The sequence below is a fragment of the Pan troglodytes genome, chromosome 23 (assembly GCF_028858775.2).
Source record: "Pan troglodytes isolate AG18354 chromosome 23, NHGRI_mPanTro3-v2.0_pri, whole genome shotgun sequence".
NCBI classification, from domain to species: Eukaryota; Metazoa; Chordata; class Mammalia; order Primates; family Hominidae; genus Pan; species Pan troglodytes.
Genome location: NC_086016.1, coordinates 30,051,552 through 30,068,658, shown reverse-complemented (window position 1 = coordinate 30,068,658; position 17,107 = coordinate 30,051,552). Strand labels below are relative to the sequence as shown.

Here is a 17,107-nt window from a genome sequence, read left to right as displayed (position 1 = left end):
AACCAAAATCTGCTTTTCCTATAATGCTTGACTCTTGTTTACAGTTTATCCCATTTGAGCAATGGGAAATAAGCCTGTTCTGTCTTGTAGTGGTTAATCCTTCAGGTTTTCTGATGGCAGCTCTCCCCTCCAGCCAACCCCATCCCCCACAAGCACTTTTATTTCATCTTAGAAAGTCTCAAGGTTAAACATTCCCAGCACATTCACTTGGCTTAATACAGCATGATATGTGGACTTGCTACCAGCTGGTCCTGTTACTATATGTGTTGTAATTGTTGATCTGAACTGAAAACAGTATTCCAGACATGGTATGACCAGCACACAACTGTAAGAGCTTATTGTTTTCCTCAGTCTGGACATGATACAGAAATATATCACCTATTCAGAACTTGCATGTCCTGCAGTTATAGCCATGTGTATTGTAGCCAAGAATGAAGATAAGAGCAGAAACAGCTTCTGAGAAATCAAGATATATATAGCAAAACCCATAAAACCCTCTAGGCTCTTCTGTAACTTGCACACAGTTCCCATTTGCTCAGTTATCTGGTTTTCCTAGAGCTGACAGTAGATTAGAAGCAGTGACTTGGAAGTGGGACAAAACAAACTGATAACCTAAGAAGTGACAGCTGACAGAAGACAGAAAGAAATGCAGGAAGTGAAAAAGAGTAGCTGTCTGGCACTGTTTAGTGTAGACTTGAACACAGTTGTTTATATCTCAGGAGGATTCACTGTATTAAAACACTCCAGAGAAGCTAGGCACCCTGTTCTCTATTTGCACAATTGATTGTTTGAAGTTGAATGTGGAAATTGACACTTGTTTCTGTTAGACTTTTTCTTTTGATTTCAGCTGGTTGAATCAGCTTGTCGAAATCTTTTTGAGTCTTGGTATTGTCACTGAAAATACTGTTCTCGGCTTTTTGTTATACTCCCCCCCCCCCACCTTTTTTTTTTTTTGGAGATGGAGTCTTGCTCTATCGCGATCAACAGCTCAATCTACAGTATTGCGATCTCAGCTCTCTGCAACCTCCGCCTCCTGGGTTCAAGCAATTCTCCCTGCCTCAGCCTCCCTAGTAGCTGGGATTACAGGCACCCGCCACCGCACCTGGCTAATTTTTGTATATTTAATAGAGACCGGGTTTCACCATATTGGTCAGGCTGGTCTCGAACTCCTGACCTCAAGTGATCCACCTGCCTCAGCCTCCCAAAGCCTTGGGATTACAAGCATGAGCCACTGTGCCAGGCCTGTATGCACATTTTTAAAACATGCCTTCTGTGTCTATTTCTTATTCTTTTTTTTAAAATTTTTTATTCTTAAAAAAGGAGAATGAGAGAAAACTAAGTAGCATGCCATGAAATGTCAGTCCATTAACGTTTTTTTGGATACAGTTCATTTGAATTTTGTTATTGTGTCTTCCTGACCAAAATGAAATTTATCTTTTGACCTAGACTCCTTTTAGTCCTGTTTTAGAATATGATAGTGTTTAAAAGTACATGTTGAAGGTATTTAAGGATTGTGGCATTATTAGACTAACCCTAGTGTTGTATCATGGAAAGCCAAAAGGAGAAATGCAGTCCTGTCTGCAGGCCCTACAGAAATTTATTTTGGGAGCATTTAAGAAATATGTTTGGTTTCAACTTCCCAAACACTTCCAAATTGAGTAAGAGTGTGTGTGTGGGTGTGTTTTTAAATTTAACTAATAGGCAAGATAGCATCATATCTCCATGTGATTTGTAGATATGAATGTTTACTGAGCTTAAACTACCTGTTGTTTTGGTCCCTCACATAAAATGTTAATTTTGAAATTACAAGTTCTTAGAGGTAGATTTTTGTAGTTTTTCTTTGAAAATATGCTTATAAAGAAGAAATACACTTCTTCAAGCTGTTTTCATTAGAAGGAAGAAATTTAGCCAAATTTGAAGTGATGGAAGATAGTGCCACAGTTGGGTCACTGTAACAAATTAGAACATGAGAACTTTTTCCAACATTTGTTGGAACTAGCGACTCCAGATTGGCGTAGAAAATACAGTTGACTTACAGGTATTGATGCAGGCCTCTGAGATTTCTGATTCACGTTAAATGAAATAGCAGCTACTGTCAGCAATTTCCTACCTTTTATGGTAATATGTATACATTCATATTACTTTAAAAACAGTTTCTGTTTATTCTCTTTACTTGAGGACTCACAATGAACCATTTCTGATCTTGGGCCCCCAATACTGTTTCTGGTTAGCTGAAGAAGGACCAAATTGAGTGTATCATAAATAAGTCATAAGTTAAAATTGACCCCAGAAGTCTACTAAGATTTGGACTATCTATTATGTTTCTTTGGATCTCCAGGCTTTTGTTATTACAGTTTACATCCCTCCCCTTTATCATTAAGAACAATATGCTGGTTGCTCAGCTTTAGTTGGCAAAGTGCCAGTTGTATTTCTGCCATACCTTTCTTGGAATTTTGTGAAGTTAAATGAGAAATAATAGAGGTGAAAATGCTTTGTAAAGTACAAATATATATTGTTCAAAAGTTAAACCAAGTTTCGAGACATTTTCTTGATAAATGGGTAGTGTAAAGGCACCAGAGTATTTGTAACTGGCAAATTTTTTGAATAATGAAAGTTTATAAAATACAGGTTTTTAAAACTGTATAATAATCTGTGGTTTGTCTCCCTAAACGTATTAATTTCTAATTTGAGTTGTGTTTTCATATTGAACACAGTTGTGCTGAATGGTTTGGATATGCTTTTCTGTATCATCTATATTATTAAGATTTTAGCATACTAAATTTCTGCAGTTACTACTGACTTACTCAGTTTCTGTATTCTTTGAAATTTCAGTATCAGGTTGGGCAGCTTTACTCTGTTGCAGAAGCTAGTAAGAATGAGACTGGTGGTGGAGAAGGAATTGAAGTCTTAAAGAATGAACCTTATGAGAAGGATGGAGAAAAGGGACAGTATACGCACAAAATTTATCACCTAAAGAGGTAAGCGTTGTTCACATTTGACGCCTTGTAACTACCTGGCTTACTTATGATGCATGTAACTAGCTAACTTAACTAGTAGATGTGAAGTACCTTTTTAATTTCAGTTTGATAATATATTGCATTTTAATTCTTTGACAGAACCTCCTCCTTTATTTGTAAATTAGAAAAGGATTATATCTGCTTATAACAAAAATTCAGATAAAAACTTAGTCCCTGCTCCTTGCCATCAAATATTTGTAACACAGAGAGAAACACTAGAAGCAGCTTAGAGTTTATCCTTCTAGATCATTTTCTGTATATATTCAAAGGAATTTTTAAAACATAGCGATGTATTACTTGTATCAATTTTAGTTTTCTACAACAAATGGACCATATGAATGGTTTTGCAGTTTGCTTTATTTCTGATGAACATCTTCCATATTGTTATTTAATATCTGTGTGATTCTTTTTAAAGCCAAGTAAAATTTCTTCTGGACATAGTATAGTTTACTTAACCATTCCCTATGTTGTAAGTCCATTTAGGTATTTTAGAATTTTCTAGTTTTTGTCTGTTATAAACAATGTTTCTGGCCAGGTGTGGTGGCCCACATCTGTAATCTCAGCACTTTGGGAGACAGAGGCAGGAGGATTGCTTAAGCCTAGGAGTTCGACACCAGCCTGGGCAACACAAGGAGACCCCATCTCTAGTACAACAACAACAACAGCAAAAAAATTGGCCAGGCGCGGTGGCTCACGCTTGTAATCCCAGCACTTTGGGAGGCTGAGGCGGGCAGATTACGAGGTCAAGAGATCGAGACCACCCTGGTCAGCATGGTGAAACCCTGTCTCTACTAAAAATACAAAAATTAGCCTGGGTGTGGTGGTGCACGCCTGTAGTCCCAGCTACTTGGGAGGCTGAGGCAGCAGAATCTCTTGAACCGAGGAGGTGGAGGTTGCAGTGAGCCGAGATCACACCACTGCACTCCAGCCTGGTGACAGAGCGAGACTCCGTCTCAAAAAAAAAAAAAAAAGGAAATTAGTGGGGCATGGTGATGTACGCTTATGGTCCCAGCTACTTGGGGTGCTGAGGTGGGAGGATCACTTGGACCCAGGAGTTAGAGGTTGCAGTGGGCTGTGATCACTGCACTTCAGCCTGGGCAAAAGAACAAGATGGACGCTGTCTCAAAAAATAAACTTTTATGAACATAGTTGTACATGTGTCTATATGCCTTAGGTTACTGTTCCTAAGAGAAATTATAAAATGAGAAATTAATAAAAGGATTGCTGGGAGGACATGCACCTTTTAAATTTTGATATTACTGCCAAAATTGCCCTTCAAGAGTTTGATAGTATTTTTCCATATTTTTCTTTTTAATTTTTGCTAATTTCGTAGACAAAAGATAGTCTCTTGTTAAAATTTGTATTTCTTTATTAGTGAGGTTGAATGTCTTTTTATTTTAATTGACCATTTGAATTTCTTGTATGACTTTTGACTCTTCATATGCTTTCTTCATTGTTTTTTTTCTCTTTGGTTTGTTGAAGTTTTTTTGCACATTCCCTTAAGTTTGGCAGTCTAATCTGTATCTTTGGCGTAAATATTTTAAAACAAAAAATGCTGGCCAAGTGTGGTGGCTCAGGCCTATAATCCCAGAACTTGGGAGGCTGAGGTGGGAGTATTGCTTGAGCTCAGGAGTTTGAGACCAGTCTGGGCAATATAGTGGGACCTCATCTCCACAAAAAGAAGAAAGAAGCCAAAAAAAAAAAAAGTACTACCAGTATTTATCTAAGGGCAGAAGACCAGTAATGGCTTTTAAGAGTCCATTTTGTCATTGTCTCCCTAGTTAATTACAGGTGGGGGATCTTTTGCCTCTATTCTCTTCATATTGAAATGAATCATACTCATGTTTTGTGGAACTCCTTAAAGTTGTAACTGTCATGATCAGATTTTTTTTATATTTCCTCAGCTTAACTCTGCTACTTGATTTACAGTGACCCATAACCTACTCATCCTTGGTTTATAGTGACACATAATCTTATCTCTTTATAGAACCTTAAATTTTATCATTATTTTCGCTTAGAATACAGCATTTCTTTGCTTCTGTTGCTGGTTTGACTTAAGAAATAAGGCAGTAACTCTGATCAATCAATTATCCATAGGGAAGGTCTTTTCATGGTTTCTATTAATTTGTTAGTACCCTAAGTATATCTGAAAAATATGTCTATTGAGAGAAGATTTTGGCATTCCACATGGTATAGTCTATATATATTTAAAGTTTTGAATTTGCTTATATATACTCAGCTTTCTTTTTCTAGCATTTTTGCATTTACCTGTTAATTGAGGTATACCCCACCACATATAAAAGTTCCTCTTAAAGACACTGGACTCTTCCTGGGGGTTCTAAAATAAGCCAAAAAGTTTGATGTATAAAATTTTTTATTGGCCTCTGATGTTCTGTTTAGATCACTATCCTATAAGTAAATAAATTTGAAATAGATTCAAAATGTCCTCTGGTTGAAATCTAAGAGTTGGAATGTTGAGGAAGTGTTTGATACATTCTTGCATGGAAAAGAACAGTTTGAAATAATGTGTAATACATAATACATTACATGTGTTTTGAAAAAAATCAGAAAAAAAAAAGCCTAAAAGAGGTACATTAAGATGTTGAGAATATTTATCACCTGGTAGTGGGATATGGGTGATTTTAAAAATCCCACTTAAATCACCCATACCCACTACCAGGTGATAAATATTCTCTTCTGTATTTTCATTTTTATGAGAAAGAAAAGGAATGTTAAATATGATTTTTGAAACAGTTGATTTAGGTAACACTCCAGTCATGAATAAGGAGTCTCGTAAGTTGAAGAGAGCTAGATAAATATGGTTAGTGCAAGAGATATTCTTATTCCGGAGAGGTTATTTGGGGATGAGGTTCAGAATTCCTCTCAGGCTTTCAGTGGTTAAATAAAAGAAGATTTTGGCTCTCGGTGGCCAACCTTCCAGCACATTTGGGCTTCTAGAACAACTTCTCCATTCCTAGGAGGAGCGGGGTACCCTGTGGTTTTACCCTCTCATGCACTCATTTACTTGTCATTGCAATCCTGAGAAATAGACAATATTCATATTGTACCTAAGACACTAAGGCACATATTTACCCAAGGTCACAGCTAATAAGTGACAGAATGGTGACAGAGACGTAGGTGCTCTGATTTCAAATCCCACACCCTTTTGTCCCAGATGCCTGATGAATACAAGGCACTCCCATGAGAAGGGAGAGAGGGGATCTGCTGGGATGGCGAGGGTTGATTCCCATAGAAGGTTGGCCTTATCACACAAAGATGGCAGCTGTGGGCAAAAGCACAGAGAGGAATGAGACAGGAAAGGGAAAAAGGCAAGAGGGTGGCAGTAATGAGTCTCAGGCAGCATGGGAAATAATGACTATTCTGACAGTAGTGAGGAACAAAAACCTAACCAATAATAAATAAACTGGGCGAAACAGGGCCCATTTGCTGTCCTCTGGAGGAGGGAATGGCTATGGGGCAGTCAGATGTCCACAATGACAAATTTCTCAGTGTCAACATTGAAAGCACATCAGCCACAGGATAACTATATTATGGAAGGGCAAAGAATCATTTAGTAGTAAGTGCTGAGGCCTTCACTGTTCTGCAGGAAAGACCTCCATCCCAAGGCAAGCCTAAAGGTGCAGCCCCATGAGACTTACAGTTTTCTTTAGGGCATCATCTCAGCATGCTGAAGACATACCCACAGTCCCTAGCTAGTTTTAGAGCTCTCTCTGAGGAAGTTAAATTTGTGTCTAGTAATATGTTTGCTTTTTCAACAACATTTACTCCATAAATAATCCTAAGCTGGGTGCACCGTCACTATATAACATCAATAAAACTACAAACTTGACTAAGGCCACCAAGGCCTTATTTTACTTTTGAGATACTTGAAATTCTGAGATCTACTTTAGCCAGTATAACTCAAGTCTCTGGATTCCCTGACCTGTATGCTTTCCCATTTCAGCAAAACACTTCTTGGTAGCATATATACGCTTAATCTCAACCAGAAGGTTGAGAAACAGTCTTTGTGAATATTAACAAAATCTGAAAGTTGGTCACTCATTGCACGGGACATTTGAAATGTCTGGTTTCCTTGAATCTCAGGTGATACATCATCTCATGGGATAATGAGATTTTGTCCATATTTTGTTTGATAACTTAGAGTGAGTGTTTGCCCATGGTAATTCTGAACAGATCTAGTACTTATGTATTTTTACTGTGTGCTGGTCACCGGGTTATTGGAAGTGTTTTAGGTGGGAGTTTATTCATTCCTCACAGCAACTTTTTATAGTGAGGAAAGTGAGGTCCAGAAAGGTTTAACTTACCACATGTCTCACTGCTATTTGGTAGCAGAGATAGGACGTGAACACAGACCAACTCCAGAACCTGCCCTCTTAACCACTTTGCTCAACTAACCACTTTGCTCTACGTCTGAATCCTGTGGAAGAGTTATTTTCCATTTCCTGAAGTTAACTCCTTGGGAGTTTAGAGAAAAATTCTTCCAAAACCACAGGTTTCACCATCTCTTACTTTCTCCGAAGTCTTTAACGTCTAAAGTCTTCTTCCAAAATAAAGCTAAACTTAACAAGGTATTTAAGATTCCCAATTATATAAGTCCATCCAGAACAAAAACCCTTGGCTGTAAGCAAGCCAGTCTCTGCTGTCTTCCTAACATAAACTGTTCAGCCCACCCTGAGCGTTGTTTTCAGCCCCTTATGCTGGGGCCTGTCATAACCTACTTGGTTTTCTGAGTACACCTCAGAACTATCCTATGCAGAGGCATTCCATGGCTGATTTTATTCACTTCGATCCCTCTTCCCTAAATCCATCATATTTGTCATTTCGACTCATTTTGATACCTAGTCATGTATTTCCATATGTGCATGTTTGTCTTGTTGTATCCTGTTTTCCACTAAAGTTTGTTTCTTTGATAATCACTTAGTAGTAGATGGTAGTGAAAGAGGAAAGAATTTACTGGGCAGAGAATTTTGGAGCAAGACAAAGAAATGTGTTGTAACTTTCAGATGGTATTTCAGAGAAAAGCTTGTAGCTCTCCTGAGACCTCACTGTACGAACACACTGACCAGTCCTTTTTGCTAGTTTATTTGCTCACCCTTCTTGAGGAAAGTCAGCTTTATTATTTCTTATTCTGCATAAGTGTTACACTTTCGCCATCTTCAGTCAGTCCTGATTGATGGGGAATTTATAAAGCTTTGCCAACTCCAGAACCACCTTGTTTCCCAAAGGTCGAAACAGAAGAGGTTTTTATTGAAAAATAGTTATTTTAAAATTTCATGTGGTTCCAAGGTAAGAGTTCATTTTTGTAAGCAAAAGGAGTCATTTGCCAGGAACTTAAATTATGTTTAAAAATGAGAAATTTAAATCACCTGAAAATGAAAGGATTGATTGTAATATACTTCTTCACATTCAGAGAGCATCTTGCACATGTAAGAAATTAATAGGCTGGGTGTGGTGGCTTGCCTGGAATCCCAGCACTTTGGGAGGCCAAGGCGGGTGGATTATTTGAAGTCAGGAGTTCGAAACCAGCCTGGCCAACATGGTGAAACCCCGTCTCTACTAAAAATACAAAAAATTTAGCGGAATGTGGTGGCAGGCACCTGTAATCCCAGCTACTTGGGAGGCTGAGGCAGGAGGATTGCTTGAACCTGGGAGGCGGAGGTTGCAGTGAGCCAAGATAATGATTGCACTCCAGCCTGGGAGACAAGAGTGAGACTCCGTCTCAAACAAAAAAAGTAAGGGAAAAATTTATAAATATCAGCCAAACATAATTTGTTCTTGAGTCAAGAATTAGCCATCATAGACACATGTTATTTGTCATTATATGTAGTTTAGTCCTAAAGTTTTCACAGTTCAGAGTTTTCCAAATCAAGAGTGATCCTGTTTCTGAAAAATATCAGAAGTATTTTCTGAAATATATTGTTTCCTCTTGATGGTGTATCTCATTTTTCATTTATTATTCCCCTTTTATTGTGTGAAAAATACTTTTCTCTTTGTTTTTTGTAATTCTCCAGGACTTTAGAGTCTCTTGTCTCCCAGAAGTTAGGCAGTTTGTGTCTGGTTATTTTATTCCCTTCCCACAAACTGGGGTTGTAAATCATTTCTGTAATTTCCCTCCTCATGTATCTTCTTTTCTTTCTTTCTTTCATCTCCATCATTACTGTTAATCAATCAAAGTTACCATTCTCTCTCTTAGACTTGCCTCCTGGCTGATATTTTGCCATCCATTCTTTTTCTGACTTTAAAATTAATTGAGATATAATTTATATGCCATAAAATTCATTCTTTTAAAATGCACACTTTAGTAGTTTTTGGTATATTCACAGAGTTGGGCAACTGCCGTTGTTACTTAATTTCAGAACATTTTCAACAATCCAGAAAGAAATCTCGTATTCATTAGCAGTCACTGACTATTACCCACTCCTCCCAGTGCCTGGCAACCACTGATCTACTTTCTGTCTCTGTAGATGTACTGTGGATATTTTATATAAATGGAATCATGTAATATGTGGCCTTCCGTGATTGACTTCTTTCACTTAGCGTGTTTTCAAGGCTTGTCTGTGTTAAAGCATGTATCACTACTGCTTTGATTGCTGAGTAATATTCCATTGTATAGGCCTGCCACATTTTGTTTATGCATTCATCAGTTGTTGAACATTTGGGTTGTTTTCACTTTTGGCTGTTACAAGTAATGCTGCTGTTAACATTTGTGCATACTTTTTTGTGTGTGTGTGAACATGTTTTCAGTTCTCTTGGAGATATATATTGCTGTGAGTGAAATTGGCTGGGTCATGTGATCACTCTGTGTTTAACCTTTTGAGGAACTGTCAATCAGCTTCCCGAAACAACTACACCACTTTATAATGTTATCAGCAGTGTATGAAGGTTCCAGTTTCTCCACATCCTCATTATCTTTTTTATTACAAGCATTCTAGTGTGTGTGAAGTGGTATCTCGTTGTGGTTTTGGTTTTGATTTGCATTTTCTTGGTGATTAATGATGTTAACATCTTTTCAAGTGCTTTTTGGTCATTTGTATATCTTCTTTGTTTGAAGAAATATCTGTTCAAATCTTGTACCCCCACTTTCTTTTTAGTTTTTAGTTTTGTTTTTTTTTTTTGGGGAGACAGGGTCTCACTATGTCATCTAGGCTGGACTGCAGTTGCTTGATGATAGCTCACTGTAGCCTTGAACTCCTGGGCTCAAGCAATCCCCCCACCTCAGCCTCTCGAGTAGCCGGGACCATAGGTGTGCACCACTGTGCTCTGCTAATTTTTTTTTTTGTAGAGGTGGGGGGGTCTCCCTGTATTGCTCAGGCTGGTCTCCAACTCCTGGTGCTTAAGCTATCCTCCTGCTTCAGCCTCCCAAAGTACTGGGATTACAGATGTGAGCCACTGGCCTTGGCTGCCCATTCTTTTTTTTTTTTTTTTGAGACAGTTTCACTCTTGTTGCCCAGGCTAGAGTGCAATGGCATGATCTCGGCTCACCACAACCTCCGCCTTCCGGGTTCAAGAGCTTCTCCTGCCTCAACCTCCCGAGTAGCTGGTATTACAGGCATGCGCCACCACGCCTGGCTAATTTTGTATTTTTAGTAGAGACGGGGTTTCTCCATGTTGGTCAGGCTGGTCTCGAACTCCCGACCTCAGGTGATCCACCCGCCTCGGCCTCCTAAAGTGCTGGGATTATAGGCCTGAGCCACCATGCCTGGCCTCTGGCTGCCCATTTTGAAATTGAGTTTTCTTTGTTAAGTTGTCTTATTTATATATTCCGGGTACTAGTTCCTTATCATAGAGGTGATTTGCAGATTTTTCCCCCATTCTGTGAGTTATCTTTTCACTTTCTTGATAGTGTCTTTTGAAGCTTAAAAAGTTTTTAATTTTGGTGTTTGCCTATAGTCCCAGCTACCTAAGAGGCTGAGGTGGGAGGATTTCTTGAGGCCAGGATTTGAAGACCAGCCCGGGCAATATAGCAAAACATACTGCGACCCCATCTCTACAAAAAATTTAAAAATTAGCCTGGTCACAGTACAGCGTACCTGTTTGTCGTAGCTACTCAGGAGACGAGGTGGGAGAATCGCTTGAGCCCAGAAGTTAGAGGTGGCAGTGATCTATGATTACACCACTGTTCTCCAGCCTAGTGACAGAGCAAGACCCTGTCTCTTGAAAAACCAAAGAAAAAAATAGTTTATGATTGTGATGAAGTCCAATTTATTTTTTCTTTTTGTAGTTTATGCTTTTGGTGTCATCAAAGAAATCATTGCCCAATCCAAGATCATAAAGATTTACATCTGTATTTTCTTATAAGAATTTTATAGTTTTAGTTTTTATTTAAGTCTTTATCCATTTTGAGTTAATTTTTGCAACCATCCATTCTTTCCCACTCCAATTAATTTTTCACACAAAGCCAGAATGGTCGTAAAACTGAAATCAGGTTGTGCCATTCCCCTTTTTAAAGCTTTCAGTGGCTTCCCATCATCCAAAGAATAAAATCTAAACTCTGTGACGTATAAGGTGGGGCCCATGTGGTCTTTCTGCCCTCTCTCCATGTTTGGTCACTGCAGTCTAGCCATGCTGGAGGCCTAAGAGTGGCTCAAGCAGGTTAAGTCTTTTGCTGTCTTAGGACCTGTAGTCATGCTGTTCCCTCTGCTTGCTGTTCTGTTCCCTGCCTCCGTACCCTTGGATCACTGCTGTAATATTATTTCCTCAGAGAAGCCTTCCTGAATACCCTTGCTCCACTTACTGATTGCCCAGTACCCTGTTCTTTAGTTTCACTGCACTGCTTGTTAAGTAATTCTCTTTGTGTTTTGTTGTTTACTAATCTGTTTTCTGCCTCCACCCCTGGAAATAAGTTCTGAGTAGGAGTCGTCCCTGCATACTCACCATTATTTACACAGCCCCTGGCCCGGCATAGTGGACACAGGAAGTATTTGAGTGGATGAATGAATGAGGTACCCAGTATTTTATGTATGTAGGTATATATATATTTATTATTATTATTTTTGAGACACAGTCTCACTGTGTCCCCAGGCTGAAGTACAGTGGTGTGATCTTGGCTCACTGCAGCATCCACCTCCCTGAGTCAAGCGACTCTCCTGCCTCAGCCTCCCAAGTGGCTGGGATTGTAGGCACCCGCCACCATGTCCAGCTAATTTTTGTGTTTTTAGTAGACACAGGGTTTCATCATGTTGGCCAGGCTGGTCTTGAACTCCCAACCTCAGGTGATCCTCCCACCTTGACCTCTGGCAAAGTGCTTGGATTACAGGTGTGAGCCACCGCACCTGGCCCTTTCTTTTCTTTTCTTGCCTTCTCAGCTGAGCTTTTCCTGACTAGTGAAGAGAAGGCATCACAGTGTATTTAGGGGATATTTCAGTTGATCGTAAAATGAAAGATTAATTGGTTTATTTATGGTAAATTAATCTGGTCTTCAAATTCTTCCCTATATTTTTCTGTGTTTTGATGTTCATCTGCAGTGGGAAGGAGAAGGGTGGGAAAAGTTGTCTTGCTTGTGTGGTTTACAGATAGACATAATAATTTCCAGGGAGAAGTGCATGGTATTATTTATCTCAGGAATAGGATTAAAAAAGGAATGTGCCTAGATCAGGCATTCAGTGTACCTTATGGTCATATTTTACCCTGAAGTTAAATAGTCTTAAAGTACTATTCAGAGTGGGAGAAGCGGTATGTATTCCTGAAGAGTCTTCATGGTCCTGGGCATTGTGCTATGGGTAACTCTTAACTCTTCACTCTTAAGCATCTGAAATCAAGCCATGTTTACCTTGAGGTAAGTGAGCGCTGTTCCGAGTATTGGTTTATCATGAGGGAGCACCATTTTGTGAATAGTTTGGGAGGACAACTGAAGGATTGTCTTTTTTGCATGTTTGTTTTTGAAGGCCTATCTCCCATTTTGTTAATTCAGTTAATAATTGTTCCTTTTCTGAGGCTCTCTAAGCTTCCAAAACAGGAATCTGCTACATTTTACTAAAGGGCCTTACTATTGTTCATTCAGTTAATAATTGTTCTTTTCGGAGGCTAAGCTTCCAAATGAGGAATCTGCTGCATTTTACTAAAGTGCCTTGCTAAGTGGTAACTGTGGTGGCAAAATGATGTATATGCTCTCAATTATATATACCTGGCACACTTGAACTACCATGTTAGGAATATATTAAGGTTGCCATTAATAAAAATTTCTAACCTTTGAAATAGAATTGAAATTTAATTTTATTTACTCCATATGTACATTTTCCTCGTTTAGTCAGTTACTTAGATTCATTGAGGAGAGATGTATTTGATAATGTTCTCACTTTAAACATAAAAAAAAGTAAATTTGAAATCTAGCTTATAGATTTGGACTTTATTAACTCAGTCAAAACATAAAATGAATTGCTGGAATTCACATGGTGGGAAAAGTATCTTAGAAATAAGATAGTAGGCATTTGGGAGCGAGATAAAGAAATATTAAAATTTTCATGTAGATTTGGCTCATGTTGGCCTTTAATGATAAATGCCAATTTCCTTCTATTTGAGTCAGCAAATTTTAGAACATTTTATGAATATTAAGGTTCTTCACATATCAGGCACTATAGGAATAAATGGATAGTTAAAATATGTGTCTGAGTTCATACAGAATTGTTTCTCCTGCCTTTTTGTTTTTTCTTTCTTTTTTTTTTTTTATTTTTTATTTTGAAGACAGAGTCTTGCTATGTCACCCATGCTGGAGTGAAATGGCATGATCTCAGCTCACTGCACCCTCCACCTCCCAGGTTCAAGCAGTTCAGCCTCAGTGTCCCGAGTAGCTGGGATTGCAGGCACCCACCACCATACCCGGCTAATTTTTTGTATTTTTAGTAGAGATGGGTTTTGCCATGTTGGCCAGGCTGGTCTCGAACTCCTGACCTCAGGTGATCCACCCACCTCTGCCTCCCAAAGTGCTGGGATTAGAGGCATGAGCCACCACGCCTGGCCTCTCCTGCTTTTTCTAAGTTGACCAGCTGAACCATTGATAGATCTGTTTGTCATACTCTCAGATGAATAGGTAGTCTTGTAGCTTGGCTTAAAAAATTATCCTCATGTGTTCCATTGTAGCCTGATTAGACCTCACCCACACTTAAAGGGATTTTGGTTCTAGTTCTTTAGCAATGGGATAAATTTTTTGGACAGCTAGATACTCTTTGACTTTTAAAGTGATGTTATTTTCAGTTATCCTGGCTTGGTGTTTCTGAAGTTTGAATGAATTGTTCCACCATTTGAAAAGAAGTGATCAGGCCGGGCGCAGTGGCTCACGCCTGTAATCCCAGCACTTTGGGAGGCCAAGGCGGGCGGATCACGAGGTCAGGAGATGAAGACCACTCTGGCTAACACGGTGAAACCCCGTCTCTACTAAAAATACAAAAAAATTAGCCGGGCGTAGTGGCGGGCGCCTGTACTCCCAGCTATTCGGGAGCCTGAGGCAGGAGAATGGCGTGAACCCAAAGTGGAGCTTGCAGTGAGCCGAGATCCTGCCACTGCACTTCAGCCTGGGCAACAGAGTGAGACTCCGTCTCAAAAAAGAAAAAAGAAATAAGTGAACAAAGAATTAGCTCCTTTCATTTTTAAGGATGTGAAGACATTAAGGAAGATTTAAATGAAGAAAGGCATATGAAAATACCCAGCTCCGTATCAGCTTATAATTAAAAAGCAGTAACTACCATTTTTTGAGCTCATTGTACTGTGCAATGTGCTAAACACATTCCAGTATTTGATTTAATTCTCTTAATAACCCTGCAGAGCAGGTAATAGGAATTCCATTCAACACATGAGGAATTTCAGAGAAGCCAAGTAGCAGGCCTGAGGTCACACAGCTTCTAAATGGTGATGTTGGGATTTGAATTCGATCTGTGTGAAAAGTCTGTGCAAGCAAAACTACTCTTTACAGTAGGCTCCAGTCACTAAATCAGTCACTTCATTTGCATTTATTTGAAGACTGTTAAGACTGATTTTCCCATTTGTTAACGAGTAACATTTTCTATTTGTAATGGGCCTGTGGATGACTTTTGCCCCTTTATATGTTGGGATTGTTTCTGATTATCATATGCTTGCACAAGCTTCTCATATATTAATCATGTATTGAACCTTTCTCTTCCTCTGAATATACTTAAGGCAGCAAGTGACATTCATCTCCCATACCTACAAAATTTTATACTTGGATATGCTTTAATTTCTCATTTTCTGCATGGGTCCTTTACATTGTCATTTTTCTTCAGGTCTGTTCTGTAAAATGTATTCAGACTTTTATTCAGATATATCTCCTTATTCTGGGGCTTTTTGCATTAAGAAACAGTATAATGTCATCTAACTCTAAGAACTACATTGTATTAATGTGCAGATTGAATAGCTGTTAACTCTTAGGTTTTACATTGGGGTAGTAGATCAGAAGTTCTTAAGAAATAATTGCTTCTATTTAAAAAAAAAAAACACACACACACACAAAACCTTTTATATAGTTAATTTTTTTTTTTCCTTGTGAGACAAGGTCTTGCTCTTTTGCCCAGGCTAGAGTGCAGTGGTGTGATCTCAGCTTGCTGCAACCTCTATCTCCCAGGTTCAAGTGATCCTCCCACCTGAGCCTCCTGAATAGTTGGGGCTACAGGCATGTGCCACCATGCCTGGCTAGTTTTATATTTTTTGTAGAGACAGGGTTTCACCATGTTGTCCAGGCTAGTCTCAAACTCCTGGGCTCAAGTGATCCTCCTGCCTCAGCCTCTCAAAATGCTAGGATTACAGGCATGAGCCACCATACCCAGCTAAATATTCTTAATCATTTTTATTTAAAATGTAAAAAATTATGTGTTCATTTCTACTGGATTACTTTAGGATAGAAATAAACTAGTTCATCAGACTTAGAACGTGGTCACCTTTGATTGCCATACTCTTTCAAGCAGTTGGATAGATACCAAGAAAGAATTGATGGTGCTGTTAAATATATCCAGTATCTCTCTTCTCCCAGCAAAGTGCCTGCATTCGTGAGGATGATTGCTCCCGAGGGCTCCTTGGTGTTTCATGAGAAAGCCTGGAATGCGTACCCCTACTGTAGAACAAGTAAGCCTGGCCCCCAGCAGCCATTGCACCCCTCCACCCTGAGAATGAGAGGGATTCCCAGTACCAGTGTCTTTGAGAAGGGTTACACTGAGCAAGGTCTTCCTTGGGTTCTTGGATAGTCACTGCTAGAATGATGGCAGAGGAAGGGCTGCATTGGGTTCCTCCCCCTAGAACTTTGTGACAGGCATAAGTTCATTCCCACATGGCAGCCACTTTGGGGTCCTAGCTGACTATGCTGGCTCCAGGGGTAAGCCAAAAGAAAGGTCGTTTACACTCAGAAGGGTGTTTTGGTGCGTTTCAACAGTATTTTACTTAAATTGCTACATAATAGAGGAGGAATAGGACAGACTTCTGAAACAGCATCCTATCATTTGCTAAATTGACCTTATAAATAATGTTTTGCTTTTGTGACATTATTATTCTTTTTAGCATTATTTTTAAAATTAGATTATTGTTCATATTTTATTTGTACTCCATAATCTAATGTACTGTATAGTGTCACTTGTGTAGAAACTGTTTTGCAGACATAAATTACTAAATAAATGTTCTGTTTTCAGATAGTTTAGTCTTTGTGACATTAAGTATTGGGACAGATTGTTTTGACTCCAATTAATATTCTGAAATTTTTCTCCTTTCATTACCTACCTCTCCATTATGCCTCAGTTGTAACGGTGAGTAAAACTATTTTTGTGTCTCATACTTTCTTTATCTTTAAACTTTGTTTTACACAGTAATTATTTTCAACCATTCTTTGCTAACTGCCCCTCGCTGCATGGTTCCTTCCTGTGTCCCACCAACCAGCCGCCACACTCTACCACATGTTCCCAGTGTTCATGGGCCCTTTCCACCCTTGTCTCAAAATCTCCCTATTGATTTTATTTTGCTTTTGTTACTCCCTTCAAACGCCATATTTGTTTATCAGACCTCACAGCTTCTTTATTAGCCCGATATGCCACGTGGCAAGTAGAATTGTTTAAATTATTTAAAAGCATGTAGCATTT

General features: G+C 38.9%; 1 protein-coding gene across 2 annotated transcripts in view; it reads left to right on the top strand.

Annotated features, from left to right (window-relative positions):
• Positions 1 to 17,107, top strand: part of PITPNB (phosphatidylinositol transfer protein beta) — a 67,911-nt gene that overhangs the window by 5,387 nt on the left and 45,417 nt on the right. For both annotated transcript variants that reach the window (XM_001172543.6, XM_063807639.1), the window contains exons 3-5: positions 2,833 to 2,978; positions 16,015 to 16,106; positions 16,770 to 16,777. In XM_001172543.6, coding sequence (XP_001172543.1) covers positions 2,833 to 2,978; positions 16,015 to 16,106; positions 16,770 to 16,777 — 246 coding nt within the window. The remainder of the gene's footprint in view (positions 1 to 2,832; positions 2,979 to 16,014; positions 16,107 to 16,769; positions 16,778 to 17,107) is intronic.